Source organism: Rhinichthys klamathensis, unplaced genomic scaffold, assembly GCF_029890125.1.
Source record: "Rhinichthys klamathensis goyatoka isolate OS25496 unplaced genomic scaffold, OSU_Roscu_1.1 h1tg000303l_1, whole genome shotgun sequence".
NCBI lineage: Eukaryota > Metazoa > Chordata > Actinopteri > Cypriniformes > Leuciscidae > Rhinichthys > Rhinichthys klamathensis.
This window is the reverse complement of record NW_026606822.1, coordinates 2424369-2443022: the sequence shown is the minus strand read 5'-3', so window position 1 is coordinate 2443022 and position 18654 is coordinate 2424369. Positions and strand designations below refer to the sequence as shown.

General features: G+C 36.4%; 1 protein-coding gene across 19 annotated transcripts in view; it reads left to right on the top strand.

The window, feature by feature from the left end:
• The window catches only part of ptprt (protein tyrosine phosphatase receptor type T), a 274244-nt gene that overhangs the window by 135468 nt on the left and 120122 nt on the right, over positions 1–18654 (top strand). For all 19 annotated transcript variants that reach the window (XM_056270640.1, XM_056270639.1, XM_056270636.1 and 16 more), the window contains exons 8-9: positions 5139–5435; positions 11751–11860. In XM_056270640.1, coding sequence (XP_056126615.1) covers positions 5139–5435; positions 11751–11860 — 407 coding nt within the window. The remainder of the gene's footprint in view (positions 1–5138; positions 5436–11750; positions 11861–18654) is intronic.

The following is an 18654-nucleotide window of genomic DNA, read 5'->3' as shown; positions in this document are numbered from 1 at the left end:
TTCTGTGGAACACAAAAGGTTGAGTGAATGATGGCAAAATTTGAATTTTGGGTGAACTATCCCTTTAAATTTCTCTATCCACACACCGAACGTACTGAATCGTGTGAAATTGCAACGCAGCACTTTAACGAAGCATCCTTTCATCCTCATGAAAATCGAGTTTTCCTCTTTAAATAACACGGTTTAAAATGGTCAACTTTGCCCCACAGTGACCCTCGATCCTCCAGCATGCCCTTGGCTAAAATGCATGGCACAGTATAGCAGAACTTTGCTTTGTGTTTTAGTACTCAATGCTGTAGTGAAGGTGAAAACTGCTTATGCTGAACATGTATGGGGAACTCCTCTATATGATGTCAATGTTTGTGACTTCTGCAGCCGTAAGATGATCCTTAGCTGTAAATGTAACCCGACGTAAACGTCAAGTCCCAGCGTGATTCACAAACCCTCACTTCACGCTGCACAAAGTACAACGGTTTTGCTTTACGCATCGCCTAATTAAGAGAGAAGTTTTAAAGTTACATCCAGAGTTAAATGCTAAGTATTGTTTACTGCATCACCAAAAAAACAGACAGTAATTAAAAAACACTCTGGAGAGAAACGACCCAACATCTGTTCCCAGTGTTAATCTAATTGATTTGAGTCGTGTCACTGCATGGGGTGACTCGAGTCTTCAGGAGACTTTGGATATCAAATACTATAAATGCATTAACGGCACACAATGCGTACTTCCTGTCCACATCCAATATTCCTTAATTGTGTTATGTGCTGTGAACACAACGACTATAGCTTTGTTCCAAAACTTTGTGAGATGCCTATACCAAGGCATCATGTGTGGGATCAGTTTCATTATTAGTCATATTTTATTGAGGTAATCTTGAATTGCACCTTTATGACTGATATCTTTTCTTTGTTTATATCAAGACAGCAGTCTATGGCAATATACAGCAAAGCAGCTCACTGGTTTTTGGAGAAAAGCTTATATACAGTATATTGTGTCAATCTACACTGTCTTTTAACCTTTGATGTATTTTTTTCTTCTTCGATTGGTTGGAAATGTTTTTGAAGGTTGGTCATGTTTTCATGTAACCGATGGTGGCCTACAAATGACCATTGTGAGTGAAGGCTAGTGAGTTTTGAAGGCAAAGTGCAACCTTGAACAAATATCTGAACATTTTCACTCAAGAAAAGCACAGACTCTTTAGTGCTTTAATCTGTCGGCCTGCTGGTTTTTATCGTTGGTTACACTTTATATTAATGTGTCCCTGTTACAGTGTAATTATACATTAAAGTACTGTGTAATAGTAATTACAGAGCCCCTATTATGGTTTTTCGAATATCCCCTTTCACGCAGTGTGTAATATAGCTGTTTGTGAATGTAAACGTTCTGAAAAGTCAAAAGTGCACGCTAAATAAAAGAAAGAAGAAAGTCTCCTAAGAGAAAGAATCAACTCTGAACCACCTAAACGAGTCGTCTGTAATTTTACTCCACTGCATTATGGTTCTATGTTGCTAGATAAGACATTTGCATTAATGCCTGCCTATTTTGTACGTTGTCTGCCCGCGAACAACTTTACCCGCCCTCAAACACGTAATTTTACTGACGACTGCTTCCCAAATCTCAGAGTTTATTCTGGGATTCGCAAAACGCTTGCTTTTGAAAGATGGGTCAGTACCCAGTTTATTTGGACCAGCTTGCTCCTCAGAATCACAACCTGTAAGTATGATTACTTATTGATCTATATATTTTCTACCGGGTGTTCAAAATATGTAGTTTTATGTTGTTTAAGTTTCCGGCTAACTCACGTTATTACTGTCTTACCGAAATATTTAATGCTAATCAGCTGTGGGCCACTATTACCTAAAGCTGTGTCTATTAATGCAGATTGACTGTCGTTCTCACTACTTTGAGTAAAGATAAAGGATGGAGCAAGATTTGTTTTGCAAACTTTAATGTTACATTAGTCATTCACGTTAGTGCTGGGCTAACGTATGCGCTGTTATTGATACAGTTCCCGCATGTGCACCGCAATAAATTAAATATACATCGGTTTGTTGATGGACATACACTTGTGAGGAATTACAGTTGCAACATTTCATAATGTTCCTCAAACTGAGTAGTGTATCACTGAGAAACGTCTCGCTCAAGTCGTTCTTGTGATGGAGGTTCAGGTTGAATAGCTAGTTCTTCCAATGTTTCATCATCGGACTCGCGCTCGGATTGATATGTAAGATCGACGTCATCGTTATTGTCTTTAGGGTGTGTACAATCACTGAGCTTCAGGAATCTACCAATCACAACAAAGTGGGCCGTCTGGCCAATCAGAGCAGAGTAGCTCGCAGGAAGGAGGGATTTAGAGAGACTGATTCATCCAACGAGTTGTTTGAGAATAATTGAAAAAGGTGGTGATGTGCAATGTATACTATGAGAAAATGAAAGTGTTTTTTGACCTTTTGAAACATGTAAACCTGTTATAATCTATTGTTATAATTTAGTATTTAAATTTTTTATTTAATTAATATTAATATTATAATATATTTATAAGTGGGTATTAAGTAATTTTTTAATAATTAAGTACATGATTGTTATGTTTTTTATTATTTTATTTTATCATGTAAATAGTTTTATTTTTTTATTCATTTTATTTTAAATGTTATTAATCTTTTCATTTTTATGATGCTTTCATTTTATTTGTATATTTTGTACTGTTGTTTTTCCATTCCTTTCATACAGCAAATAACCGTCAAAATGTTTTTATGTAGAAAAATTAAAATGTGTCATGTCGTTTTCAATGCTCAATGCTAATATCTATGCTAATATCTAGCAGAGTGACTTTTGGCCGATTTGTAATTTCATTATGGCGAATGAGACGCATTTTTGTTTTATTTCATTTTTCACAGTTGTTGTTTATGTGCTGTTGTTCATTCCCCGCCTCTGTTTTTCCCTCATCTGAATTTCTCCGTTTAAAAACCCCACGCATCTGGGTATGGTGGACACCTATTGATATGTTTATTGCTTGCAGTTTCCTCTCTCGTTCCAGAGAGAGCAAGAGGGATGGTGGAGGTGTGATAAATGTTGCAGGGCGTTTGGGTCTGAAGAGATCGCGCCAAAGCAGCGCAGCAGCAGTACTGAAGATTGATTTCTCTTATGCAATTCTCCCCAACGTCTGCGATTAATGACCCTATACGCTCGCCATCCATCAGCATCTCCCCTTGCTAAACTACACCAGCCCTCATCCAGGCTCCAAAAGCCCACCTATGGCACCACGGCGTACCCCGCAGCCGAGCATTAGCGTGTTGCTAATGCTCTCACACATTCACCTCTTTCTGTCAGATTAATGGTGTAATACTGTTACCCTGCACCTGTCCACCAGGCAAATCCCCTACCCCACCAACACCTCCCCTCGACGGGGGGCTACATGTTGGGCATGGACCCTTGCTGGCCGAGAGCCTAAACATTGCTCGATCGGACATATGTCTCTGCATTTATAGCCGTTCTAGTGAGGCTTAGCCACGTAGGATTTACAGTCTCAAATCTGCTTAGATGACACCTTTAGATAAGAACCGACTCTGATTAATAGATTAGCTGTAATCTGGCCTTCAGGAACAAAGGATTTGGGGTTTTGGGTCATTTGTTGTTGTCTTTCTGTAATTTGCTCAGCTAAGATTAAGCAAAAGAGTTAAGCAACTGTGCAAATGTACCACAGAGGACCTAAAATGAGGCTTTGGCTTCCTGTTTATTATTAGGTACAGACATCAAAGCAGCAGTTTTTTTTTTTTTTTGGGGACTTTCCTACCAATCTTTCTGGTTTGCTTGATCTTGAACACAATGCAACTGAACACAATTCAGTTTAAACTTTGTAAGTCTAAGCCTTCCATGTGTAGGGACCACTGATGAGTGAGCCATTGAAGCTGAGAAACGCTAATGTCTGCCCTAGACGTGACACAGTTCTCACATTGCTCAAATTGCTCTGCACACAGGAACTCTAAGAGCTTTGAGAAGGAAAGCGTCCTAAGAGAGCAGCCATGATGTAAACTATCTTAAGACGTTAAAACTCCCTTTCACATTCGGCTCCCTTAAGATTCGTCCAAGGCCAAAGTCAAAAACCAGTCGCCTGCCTCTTTTATGCTTTGCTTCTAATCTAGAGGACTTAGTGTGAGAGATTTTGTCCAACAAGCCCACTGGATACACTGGCGAGTCTCTGATACTGTTTGTTTTAGTGCTCAATATTGTTCTAGGATCTCATATACAGCAGAGGATAGTTGTAATGCTTAGTTTTAGTATTTGTTTGTTCGAAATTCTTGCAATTTTGATTATTATAAAAGTGGTGCTCCTCTGAAACTGTTTTTCAAAGCTCTTTGACAACATCTAAAGAGCAGGTTGTCCAAACAATGCTGAGCTATGTACATAATGCTGTAAAGACAGTTATTATGGTTTGTTTGTAACAATGACTGTCACTGTCTATTATCTCACTAACCACATGGCAACATACCTAAAATATTGGACATGAAATATTGATTACATTTGAAATTATTTGTATTGAATGAGCAGGATTGCATAGAAATATTTGACTGCAAACGGCAACAATTGACCAGTTAGAATCAAGTATTTCAGAAAACCATGCGATGATAATATTTAATAAGTTCACTGTCACAAACAAAATTATATGTCAAACAAATTATGTTCTTCTGTCAACTTCTATCACGGTTTCCACAAAAAAAAAGATATTAAGCAGAGCTGTTTTCAACATTGAAAAAATAAGAAATGTTTCTTGAGCACCAAATCAGCATATTAGAATGATTTCTGAAGGATCATGTGACACTGAAGACTGGAATAATGATGGAGCTTTGACATCAGAGAAATAAATCACATTTAAAATAATATTTAAATGGAAAGTTGGTAATATAAAAAATATTACCAACCCCAAAACATTTGAAATGTCGTGTACATATATTATATAGAAAATATACATATCCCTTCAACATGGCTGTTGGTAGAATATGCAACTAGCAAAAGAGGAAAAATATCTCTTCTCATAATTGTTCTGGTATATTGTCTCAATGTCAAGATGACCTTTTAATCAAAATTTCCTGTCAAATTTATCTCTGATCTTCCCGTCCCTTCCTGTTTCTCCCCACAGATCCAGTCAACGGTCCCCAGAACGTGAACGTTGTGGACATCCGTGCCCGTCAGCTGACCCTGCAGTGGGAGACCTTTGGATATGCGGTGACACGCTGCCACAGTTTTAACCTGACCGTCCAGTACCAGTATGTGTTCAACCAGCAGGAGTTTGCCGCTGAGGAGCTGATACCGACCTCCTCTCATTACACTCTGAGGGGACTCAGGCCTTTCGTGACGGTCAGACTACGGCTGGTGCTGGCCAACCCTGAGGGCAGCAAGGAGAGCGAGGAGATCGTCAAACAGACAGAGGAAGACGGTGAGCTTGATTAAGCAAGATGGTGGAATCAGAGAGATGTTGTAAGATGTGAAACCTTTTATTTTTACTTCCTGTGGGATTCAGGCTTTAACCCCTTCGCTGTCACCCCCCTTTTTGAGAATGGGGGTTAAAATGCACTATTCAAACTTAAATGGTTGTAATTCAATAATGCTTTGGAATATAGACCAAAGTTTGGTCTTGTTTTAAAGGAAACACTCAGCAGATTATTGCTGAAGTGAAAACACTTCAAAAAATTAAAGTATGAAAAAGTTATGGAAGTTTAAATTTATAGTAAATCAAATATACTGTACTAAATATTTTTTATTTTATAAAAAATATATATTTTACAAAATATTTTTTACTATAAAATTACTATAAAATCAAAGCCATATATCTTACCAAGTTATGTTTCAAATTTGAAGTTGATATCACAAAAATTAAAGTTCCCATGAGATTTTGTTTAGGCGTAGTACCAAAAATAGCCACCGGGAGACATACATTCCATTGAATTTAGTTGTATACATTCTACCTTAACAAATTAATACATTTCTGTCCAAATATCAATTCTGTCACCAAATTTGGAACCTTGAGACTTAGACCTTTCTGACAATGTGTTTTGTCAAGATTAGAAAAGGTTTTGATCATAAATGATGAAATATAATAATGCCCAAAAGGGGAGGAGCCTGATACAATTATCTAGAGTACCGTTTCTATGGTAACACAACGTTCAATTTCAAAACGGTTTTCACAGGATGAATTCTGAGTTCGTAAGCTTTCAAATGATACCCAATTTATGATAACTACTAAAATATGTGATGTAATAAAAAAGGCGATAAAAAAAAGATATTATTATATTTTAGAGGATAATATATATATATTGTACTTTTTAGAGGATAATATTATAATTTTTTATTGAAAAATACTAGATTATATGTTTTATTATGAACTTTTAGCATGAAAACCAAAGTTTCAATTATTAAAGGTGTGTGCGTTAACTTTTTGTGACAAAGGTCAAAACTCCTGTTATGATGCAGATTTTTTTGAGGTGCACTCTTGTCAAAAATTCACCGGTTACTCTTCCTACATAATTTCTAGCAAAAAACAGCAGTCAAATATCTATTTAGGAGTCTTAGACCTTTCCAACTATATAGTTTGTCATAATTAGATTAGGATTTAATAGTAATATAGCGAAGTAAAGTTAGGCGTCCCGTATACGGGACGGTTACATAAAGGGGGGTCAGACCCACCAAACCCTTCACAATTTGCACCATGACTTTTCCAGTTTGTAATGCGATTACTTTGCTAATTACTGTGTCTGAACAGTAATCACATTACTGATGATCACTTATGACTTCATTTGTGAAACCATCACCCTTAAGCAGATGGACAACACAAAACGCCAAATTGTCCATCCGGTTGTAAATTGAATTGATCATTGCAGTTTTGGGGTGTTTACGCCAGAACCTGATTTAACTCTTATATTCTTTTTTGTAAATGTTAAGAAAAAGTAATATGAGTATTTAATAGTATGCATACAAATGATTAAATTTAGTGTTGCTGTCAATGCTGTCAACTTTAGCTCACAGATAAGCAAACAAACATCCAAATTCATTTTTTTTCTCATTACAAATTAAACAAAACGCACTAATCGTGTTTGCATGGTTCACACGGTTCATTTCATTTAAAATAAGTTATAAAAGTAGACCTGACTGAACATTACCATGGCTACTTAACAATAAATAAATAAATAAAAAAGGACATGTAATATTGATTATTTTGAAAGGAAAGAGACCATGGAGTGCTGTGAGAAACATGAAAGAAACACAGCTAGTAGGAAATCGATTGCCACGACAATTATACAGTTGAGTGGTCATTATATTTCATTATTACAGATTCAAGTATTTCAAAGAGTCGTTTTCACATTTATATATATATTTGTATACTGACAGCAAAACTCTCAAAACAACTATATTTGAAATTGAATAGCATCAATAGCATAGCTTTTTAATACCAAAACACTGGTTTAGCCTTGTTAGAAAAAGTCCCTGATGAGAGGCATAATTGTAAGCATTATAATTACATTGATTGTCTATTTCTCATTGAATTGATATCTTTTTACTTGCAGGTTGTTTGAGGAACATTTTAAATGGAGGTTTGTTGGGTACAGAAATTATAAACACTGTTCCCTTTCATTTAATCTCACTAGATATTTGAATAAAACAAGAATAAGTGAATTAACGACTAACCTTCGCTGGAAGAATGGCACTTGTACAGAAAGGCTGGAGGTTAATACCGTTTTGTACAGTGAAGTAAACACGGCTATTACAGGCTAGAACATCCTTTCATATAGCCAATATTTTGCATCAGGGACTCCGCTGTTATAGATAATATTGACAGTCGTAGTTTTTTGCAAGTTAGTTTCACAACATGCCGTGGCACTTTCCACATCCTTAAATGGGAAAATGGGAAAAGTTCAATAATCCCAGCCTAGTATTTCAATTATCCATGTTTTAATGAATGACTCTTACCTCTGGTTCTTGAGGACTGAAGGGTCTTTTTCAAGTCTTTGTCTTGGAGCGCTCACATGTTCTTTCCGGCTGAATGCAATTCTGAAGCTTTTCAAAGTGCAGGGATGGAAATGCGGAGATCTTTTGGGAAGTACTCTTCAAAACATCTACGCTTGTGTGGTGGTCAAAAATAAACGTAGTTTGCCAAAGTAAACTTAGATTGCCAAAAGCGATTTAAAAGACGGCAAATTTTGTACTTTTGTACTGCTTTTAACTGTCTTTCGGTATTTCTTTGTTATAAGAGCATTGGAACATATGATAAGAACAAAGAAAACCAAGAGTCCTGTTTTTAGTGACAACAAAAGACTAATCTCACTAGAGATATTTTAAAATAAAAAAGCAGATTTTTGCCTTTTATTAAACTATAATCTAATTTTGTAATTAGTGGAGGAGATTCACAATTTCTTCTGGGGTTGTTTAATTGCTTATAAAACTAATTGGCAACATTTATTCCTAAGAGAATCATTAGTTTAGTTTAGATTTTGGCTGTGGTTAAGTGTGAATAATTGTAAGTTTTAGTTACCTGTAGTAGCTAGTTTGATTATTTACATACGTGTACCATTCAAATGTTTGAAGCTATACGATTTTTGATGTTTTAAAAAAAATGTCTTATGCTTACCAAGACTGCATTTATTTGATAAAAAATACAGTAGAAACAGAAATATTATGAAATATTATTAAACAGTAATATTATGAAATAATATTAAATAAAATTTACTCTCGTCTTCAGTGTCACATAATCCTCCAGAAATAATTTTAATGATCAATAAACATTTATTATTAGTATTATTATCATACTTTTGTGAACATTGGATATGATTTTCATGTTTTAATAATGCATCCGCTCAGATCTCAGTAGGTGTAGTAATGCTCACTGTGAAAGTGTTTGTAAGATACCAGATTGTCTGCATTGTGTATTTGGGAATCACTAGTTCTGTATAGAAGTCAGATCCACTCAGAGAAGTAAATGGAAACAGAATTGTTAGACCATAGTGCTGCCCTGCTCTTCCTAAAGAAAAGCAACAAATATGAAACAAAGATGAAGAAAGCCATCCTCCTTTAATCCATCTGTTCCATTGATGTGTTGCAGTTAAAAGGAAATCCCAAACGTGGAGCATGTTAAAGCTTCACAGTCTGTGAAAAGACACAATGTTTCTCAGACAGAGGGAAGGTTTGCTTGCAGCGCTTAATTTGAAAATTTCCCAGAGGGAAGCGCTCAGCCTCCATTTACAGTTAATTTCTCCCAGCTTGTTTTTAATGCTGTGCTATAAAACCATGTGAAATAAAGCCTGTTGTCAGGCCTTAGATTATTAGGTTATTGCGTATAATTCAAGCTCATCTTATGTTCTTTCAGAATTTAATTTTCATGTTCTGATGAGTCTGTTTTGATATGGATAGAACTCTTCTGGTTATTCAGTGTCTGCTCTCGTCTGCCGCACTGATGTTTTTCCTTTTTTATGTATTTTTGCATATGAAAACCTATAATTGCTGTCCTTTGTGTTAGCAAATTGACGGACAGCTGCAACATATCAATAGTGAAGCTGTTCTGTCTCTCTGTGTAACCTTATATGGTGATAATTGAAGGAGGGTGAAATTAACATGAGGACGGCAGACAATTTTCACCTTATAAGGTCAACAACAACGCCGAACCCTGTACGTACTGAAATCTGCTTACCCGTAAACAAGCATAAACAGGAAAAGAGATGAAAACAAAATAGAACGTGTGACAATTACGCAACCTTTTAAAAGGTATTTGTATCTTGAGAGGGGCACGCATAAAATGGGGGAAAAATGGTTTCTTGCACCTCAAACTTAATGAAGCATCACTCATGGTCTCCCCACGGCAAGCTAATCAGCTGGATTAATATGTAAAGTAGCATCCCAGGCACAGGCATGCTTATATAGTGGAAAAGACAGTGGACGGAGGACTGGATCTAATTATATTTCATTGTAACAGTGATTTAATATGCTTGTTGGCTAGTGCCCAATCAAGCTATTTGAAGAATTGTTGGAAATATAATTTAACTGGCCTCACTTTGCAGTACAATATCTGACATCAGCCCCTCAGTGAGAGAGTGTTTTTCACCTTTTCTTTGATTAGCTCAATTCTTTTCCCATTGAAGGATAAATGCCAGTGACTATTCAGCTTGTAATAGCTATTGAGGGCAAATATCTCAACCTCGCTACCTTTTGAAGAGGAACTTAGTCGCGATAGAATGAAACAGACACAATCATATGAGATCCGTTCAGTGAGGTAAATAGAAACTTTCTGGTTTTCGGCATAAGTAAGATTTCCATTGACACGTGATCTGCAGTCACTCTAATTTGTATTATATTCATATCATTTTTAAAGTGCAACATCATTTTTGTCGCAGTTGTTCTCAGGTGATTAGTTCAGGAAATGTATTTCTGCTAATAAAGCAAACCACTGTACTTTAGTTAAATCAATCAATATTTAACTAAAACTCATATGCACTTTAAATTGTTGTTCAGTAATGGTGAAACTCTTCCACATAATTTTGTGGAATGATTTTCATGTTTTAAGAATGCATCCTCTCAGATCTCAGTTGAAACACTCACAGTAAAAGTATTTGTATTTTAAGTCTTTTCCCATTGAGGAATAAATGGCAAAGACTATTCGGCTTTTAATTATGATTAGGGGGAAACATCATGAGATCGAAGAAACTTTGTCTTTTGTGAAATAAAAAAGATTTCCAAAATAAAAGTACGGCTAGATTAGCTTTTCCTCGAGGAAATAGCAGTGCTTGCCGAGCAATGATAGTGTCAAAGGTGTAGGCTTCTGCGTTGTTTCCTGGTAAATGAAATGCTGCATGAACAATAGATGTTTAAGTTCTTTTCCATGCCGCTCAAGATGACCGCCAGCTAATCTGTTTGTGCCCGAGGCGCCTCTCCCGCTCGCCCCGTTGCGGCCTTGCTACGCTCATCTCTTTAATCTGCCCTCCCAATTAGCCACGACTAAGTGCAAAGCAAACAACAGCGCTATAGGGCTGCTAAGTTGGACTAAACGGCCTTTTAGCTAAGTCATTAGCTCTTTTTGCACACACTGTCAGGAACAGTCTGACTCATTAGTGTGTCGCTAACAGTCAAGTCGCTAACAGTCAACTTAAAGACACTAACCAAGACAACTAGCCTCAAGTTAACCTAATGTATGGGCTATTGTCAAACTGGCACAAATTAGCACATTTGCGTGTTGATTTATAAAATTGTCAAGTCATAGCATCTCTGAAAATGCTATGCTGGCATATGAGAGCAGGATGAAGCTGTGTGTGGATGATGACATCTTGAAAACAGGTTTTTAGGGTGTTAATGATGTTCTAGCAAGAATATATTTGGAAAACTTGCGATGTGTGCCAGAGGGGACGTGCGCACAAAATATGCAAATAGACACGCAAATGCGCGCAGTGGTACTCGTAGCACTTGTTAACACCTCTCGGTACTGAAGGGTAGCAAAGCTGTTACAATTCACACTTCGAATATTGCGGCTGAGGTGTGTTTGACATAGTTTTACTTCTTTAGTCAGCCAATCTCTGCTCGCCTCACTTTACCTTTTACCCAGCAACAGAAGCCATTTCTGTCACCCTACGTCACCTCTGTTCTCAAAACAATCCCGTTCTGTATCAAGGTGTTGATGTAATGGTAAAGTGTTTGAATTATAGATACAATACTGTTGACTAAACATTTGTAAATGTAACCTAGAATGCTAAATGTGTTTGTGTGTCTACACTAGTTCCTGGCCCCATTCCTATGGAGTCCATTCAGACAGGCCCATACGAGGAGAAAATCTTCATGCAGTGGAAGGCCCCGAATGAAACTAATGGAGTCATTACTCTCTATGAGGTGAGGAAATGTTAAACATATATATTTTATTTGCTTCTATACAGGTTTTGAGCGACTTGAATGTTTTTTTTTTTGCATATTGACTCACAATCTAACTTGTACTAATAGAGGTTTTTATATGTAAGGTAGGCTATACAGTTATTGAATAACTGAGGTTACGTACCTGGCTCAAGGGCACAATGGTGATTGTTAACACAGTTAATCTTTATTTGTATATTTCTGTGGTAAAATCAGGTAGCAGTAGACGTTTTGGTTAAAAAAAAATTATGTTGCAGGAAATTTGGTTGGACAGCCTTATGTACAGTATATACATGTATATTTATTGTAATGCACATTACAAGCGGAGAAATGAAGTCACTGCATGACAAAAACAAATTATGGCCAGATTGTGCTTTAATGTGTGTGTGTGTTTGAGTGGGCTGGAGGCACAAAAGAGCCTCACAATCTCTTTGATTTGATGAGGAAGAGAAACCACATGCGAGACATTGCGCATATTCTGGTACATCATTAAAATGGGGTTACTGCATGTGCCATCTTGGTGATAAGAAGATTGACAGAATTTACTAAATGTATCGAGCGGACACAATGCAGTCCCATTTGGCCGGATAATTGCTATAATAGCCCTCATTGATTTAATTAGAAGCGTCCAATAGAATTATCCTGGAGATCTGAGCAGCCGTATGCCTCCTCTCCTCGCTTTTAGTGATTCAGACAAATTAGACTAGGACAAAGAGCTCAGCGGCAGGAAAGGGAAGGTGCGGAGATGAATGCAGCGGAAGGGTCACACAAAAACCCTGTTTGTAGCAAGCAAGTTTCTTGCTTCACAGCTTTAGAAAAGTTTGGACTCGCAAAGAAGGAAATAAAATAGAGGTGCAAAAAATAGCAATAAAAACATTAAAAATGTATAGTGTTTTTTTTTTTTTGATAGTGTGAAAGATTATTTGCAATATACTGTATATGATACCCTTAATATTTTTTTTAAACATTCTTCATATGTAGTATTATAAACAGTATCACAAATGCACTATATAGTAAACCATATGAATATTCATTGCTTTAATTATTGTGTTATGTCATTATAAATGTATAAAAATACTGTTTATGTATAAATTATATTCAAAACAACATATATATATATATATATATATATATATGCATACACATTTTTATATGTTATAGATAGATAGATACACTCTAAAAAATGCTGGGTTGTTTCAACCCAAATTTGGGTCAAATATGGACAAACCCAAATGTTGGGTTAAAATGTAATTAAAAAATGTACAGTTGAAAGTGAAAGTTGAAGTTGGGTTAAAATTTTAAATTACATTTTTAACCCAACATTTGGGTTTGTCCATATTTGACCCAAATTTGGGTTGAAACAACCCAGCATTTTTTAGAGTGTAGATAGATAGATAAGTTTCAGATCAGTTTCTGAGTACCTGAGATGTGTCCTGCATCAAAATCCATACTTTTGATCACCCCCCCTCTCTCTCTCTCTCTCTCTGTATGATTCCTCTCCCTTCATTTCTCTGCACAACAGCCTCCTGTTATCAAACCATCAAAGCCTTTCAGAAATTAATTGCTTTGCTGACAAAATAAGAGTGTGCATATGAAAGACAGAGAAGATCCTCATCAGCTCCTTAATCAACACTGAGTTGTGTAAAAGGAAGGTGTCTTTTGTGCTCATGCTTCTTTATTTTTCTTTATCTTCATGCAAATGAGGAAGAGTAAATAGCGGAACATTTCTACACACGCCAGGTTTTTAATTCTTGATCTTTGTTTTGTTTAACGTGCGTGACATGTTGTGAGTTTGCGATGACGTGATGTCTTTCCCCCTCCGCTGTGTCTCGTATACCGTTTCTGATGGCTTCCTGTCTGGAGTTACATGGAAACAAACCACCCACTTTGTTTACAGAGAGAACATGTCTGATGGTTTTTTCTTTGGGGAAGTGATGGACAGGGATATTGACACTCTCTGCGGCTACTGTTATTTATGTAGAAACAGAAATATTATGAAATTGTATCTTGAGTGTACCATATCTATCATACCATGTTTTTTGCACCATTGTAGTATAGTTTAATATTGTATTTTTAACATAACAAAAATGTAGCATTGTATTATACCCTTTACATGAAGCATCATGTAAATATTATGGATTATGAATATTCATTAACAAAAATGTAACGAAATGTACCATGGTATTATACCATTATACCACAAAAAAGTACCACAGTACTATCATGGTAGTTTAGACATCTATCATGGTAGCACCATGATATTCTTAAAAGTACCATAGAGTACCATTTAAAAAACATGGTACATTAATTTCAGTAATGTTGTATATTTTAAAGTACCATAATATTACCATCAGATACCATAAATGTACTTCTTTGTAAGGGTCATGATACCATGGTAATTCATGATCATGATTGTATAGTATTCTTAGAATGTACACTGCTGTTCAAAAGTTGGTAACGCTTCCTTTTACAGTACTTACGTGTACTTACAGTGTACTTACCTAGAAAGTACTGGGTAATATAAGGTAACTATATGGGTAAGGGGTAGGTTCAGGGTTAGTACCTAGTTATTACCCAGTAATTGTAATTACTATAATAAGTACATAGTATGTACAAGGGTAACAGGACTGTAAAAGGAAGCGTTACCCAAAAGTTTAGGGTCAGAAAAACAAGGTAATGCTTTTATTCAGCAAGGATGTGACAGTATAGACATTTATAATGTTACAAAGATTTCTATTTCATACAAATGCTGTTCTGTTGAACTTGCTATTCATCAAAGAATTCAGAAAAAAATGTGGTTTGCACCAAAAAAAAAAATCAACATTCAGTTTTCAACATTAATAATAATCAGAAATGTTTCTTGAGCAGAAAATCAGCATATTCGAATGATTTCTGAAGGATCATGTGACACTGAAGACTGGAGTAATGATGCTGAAAATTCAGCTTTGCATCACAGGAATGAATTGTGTTTGTATAAAATATATTTAAATAGAAAAAATGTTATTTTAAATTGTAATAATATTTCACAATATTACTGTTTTTACTATATTTTTGATCAAAGAAATGCAGCCTTGCTGAGCATGAGACTTCTTTCAAAAAAAAAAAAAAATCACACTGATCGCAAACTTTTGAATGTTAGTGTAAATACTATAGTATATAATTCAGTGCCATGGTATTATTATTTGACATCGATGTACCACCATAGTAGTTTTTTGTAAGTAAAAATCTCTTTTTTCTTTGTCTCTAAATAATTCAAAGTAAAGAGCTGTCGTTCTGTGTGCTGATGTGGTGGAGAAAGTTTTCACCTCTAAGGAAGATAAACAGCCTGTTCTGCCCTTCCGGGATAGAGGAAAACCTGTGCACATCCACCCCCCTCACGCCATGGTGTTGTTTTCATTTCCATCAATAAACGGTTGAGGTGCAAGCACTCGAGTTAAGAGAAGCAGTAACCCCTAGCTCTCTAGAGCTGATAAACCCGGGTTAATGGGCTCACGGTCCTGCATGTGTGGTCTAGAGACAGCTGGAGGAAGGTCTAAATCTGGGTTAATGTTGAGAGTGCGTTTTTTATTTACCATTTGTCGTGTATCATGAGACAGTGAGATTTAAGTGCTCTTGTTTTGTCCAACACAGCATACATTAGGGTATCATTGCTAGTATTCGGCAGGGAGAAAGGACGTACCTGGTTGATGCAGTGAGCTGTAGTCACTGGGTTTGTCAGGTTTATGGCATCTTTGGGGACTTGGGGACATATTTTATTTTTTAACCATAGATGCAGAAAATCCCACTTTATTTGTGTATGAAATTTGCATAGCATGTGGAATCTATTAGGTAGATATGGAAATCCTCTACATTTTGAACTGGAACTCCGTCCCCCCATGACTGTCACTACTATTATATTACTAGTATTTGTATAGTGCTGTATTTGCTTCTATACTTTTTTTGATTTTCTATTTTATGCCTGCAGAATTGAGTGCAATATTATTTTCTACACCAAATGTTGTGTAACCTAGATTCTTTCTGGCATCCCATTCCCTCAAACTTACAAAATACTAAATATTCTGTTCTCAGCATGTCTGTTTACCAATTGTAAATCTCAAGAGATGACTACTGTAGCTTCAGCGAGGCTCCTGCCGAGGAATTACTAACCAATCCAGCATGGATTTATAGTTTTGCATTTCACGTTTTTGCTTGTATAACTCTTGATAACAGTTGTCTTGGATTTTAAGTTCTTGCAAACTTTTCTGAAGGGTTGAATGTCAATACAGGATGAATTTGAGATGTTTAATTGCTTTGCGTTTCATTGATGTACTTCTCTGTGACAGATGCATGTAAATGTGGTTGCAAGTTAGTCTCGGTGCCCTTTTTGTTACTGTAGTGTTATTTTTTACATGACAAAAGGGATACTGTATGACACTGTCACAATAGACTTTATCTCTTTATCTCAAAGTGAGCTGCCTATTTGCCTACTTTCCTCATAAATATCTGATAAGGAACGAGTTATATAGGCAGCAACTCAGAAGACTTGAGACAACAGCATGTTGCTAATGCCGTGGTGTACTCTAATAAACATAAAACACATAAAAACAAAAACAAATAATGGGTATAATACTCAACTTTTAATTATACATAATAATTTAGTAATTATTTATTGAGCTTTGCATTTTGCATCACAATGCATTTAGCCAAAACAAGGTACCTTAAGAGGCAGCGTACTTGACCTTTTTCATAAGTGCACATATGAAATTCAGCCTTAAAAGGCAGCTCACTATGTTTTGGAACAGCATTTCTCTTCCCCCCCCCCCCCCCCCCCCCCCCCCCCCCCCCTTATTGCTGAAGCAAAGTATCCATAAATCCAATATCTCCCACAAACAGGGCTGTTTTCTTCGCATTCCCATCTCCGCTGCCATACTGAACTGGGAAATGAACCCTTTTCAAATCAGCTGTGGTCAATTAAACTCAAGCGGCTCTTTTAACAGAGAGCCACGGTGCGTTCAGTAGTGCATTAGGCCACTTTTAGCAGCCTGTCGCGTGGCATCAAATGCCCCCTGGCCAACACTTCCTGTCTCCCCTGACAACAGAGTCTGAAAAGAGAGAGGGAGGACAGACGAGAACAAGAGATAGATCCCCCCCATCCTCGCCTATTCATTTCATACTTTCAGTCTTCTACAGGATTGATCATCCCTTGTGTTTTTCCCCCCATCAGGACATTTAAGTGATGACAGAGTAATTGGAGGCGTATTGATCTCCATGCTGGCCTTTGAGCTCGGAAGTTTTTTTTTTTTTTTTTTTTTTTTTTTTTTATTTAGTGACTGAATATAATACTGGACAATTTTGTGCAGGACACATTGTTTTAACCCTTTGAAGTCCGCACCAAGAAGTTTTTTTTTCCATTTCTTATCTCCTTATGTCACTAGTAACCACACTCAATGTATTTTTTTCAACACATCCCATAATTTTTCAAATATCGGCCTCTACCAAATGGTTGAGATGTCACTTAATGGTAAAAAATGGTACCGGAATTCATACACATACTTTGCCATACTTTTTCATTGCCCATCATAATTTATGATCAAAACCTTTTCTAGTCTTGACAAAACACATGGTCAGAAAAGTCTGAGTCTCAATGTTCCATATTTTGTAACAGAAGTGATATTTGGACAGAAATGTATTAATTTGTTACAGCAGAATGCATACAATTAAATTCAATGGAATTTATGTCATTTTTGGTATTACGCCTAAACAAAATCTCATGGGAACTTCAATGTTTGTGATATCAACTTCAAATTTGGAACACAACTTGGTTAGATATATGGCTTTGATTTTATAGTAATTTTAAAGTAAAACATATTTTGTAAAATATATATTTTATATAAAAGAAAAAATATTAAGTACAGTATTTGATTTAAAGGTGCCTTGTGTAAAAAAATCAATTCAAAATCCACATATTCCATACCAGATGGGGGCAGTATACCTCCAGAAAGTTGGCCTACTCTAGTCTGTTTTTTAGTTTCGGGTTGTTAATCTTCTAAAACCGTCAAATCGTCCGCTTTGTCCCACCAAAGCCTATTTTGATCGGTGAGTGATGTAGAATAGAATGACTGCTGCGCTTGACAGGGCTTATAACGAGCAGAGAGAGAGAGAGAGAGAGCGCCCCGGCCGCGCGCGCGCACTCTCACTTCTTCAAACAACACGAGCGCTGTCCTCCTGCTCTCCCTCGCGCATATTAATCAAATCAATTGACACGATCGTAAGACCGCAGTTCATTTGGAGATTTTTAGAGATTAGAGACTCAATGAAAACATCTCAACACTAAATTATAAAGGCCGGTCTCATATAGACGCTATTGACAGGTTCAAGTACGCCCACAAGCCGTGCGAGTTATTCGTGTATTGGAGTTTGGCTGGTGGTTATGTATGTTGCCCGCATACCGCCTCCCATGGCCGAAACTGGTATTATGACACCGGCCGGGCCGGGGCTAGTAATTTAGCATGCTAATTCAGGTTTATATCTCGGCAGCACTATAACTTGTCATTTTTTTAATGACATCATTGCATTTATTTCTTCTCATTCTTTTGATACGTGTAGCTCATTTGTTGGATATTTTTACCTCAATTTTTACATATGGCACCTTTAATGTAAATTTAAAACTTCCATAACTTTTTCATACTTTTATTTTTTGAAGTGCTTTTACTTCAGCAATAATTTGCTGAGTGTTTTCTTTAAAACAAGACTAAACCTGGGTATTTATTTCAAAGCATACTTGAAATGGTAATGTC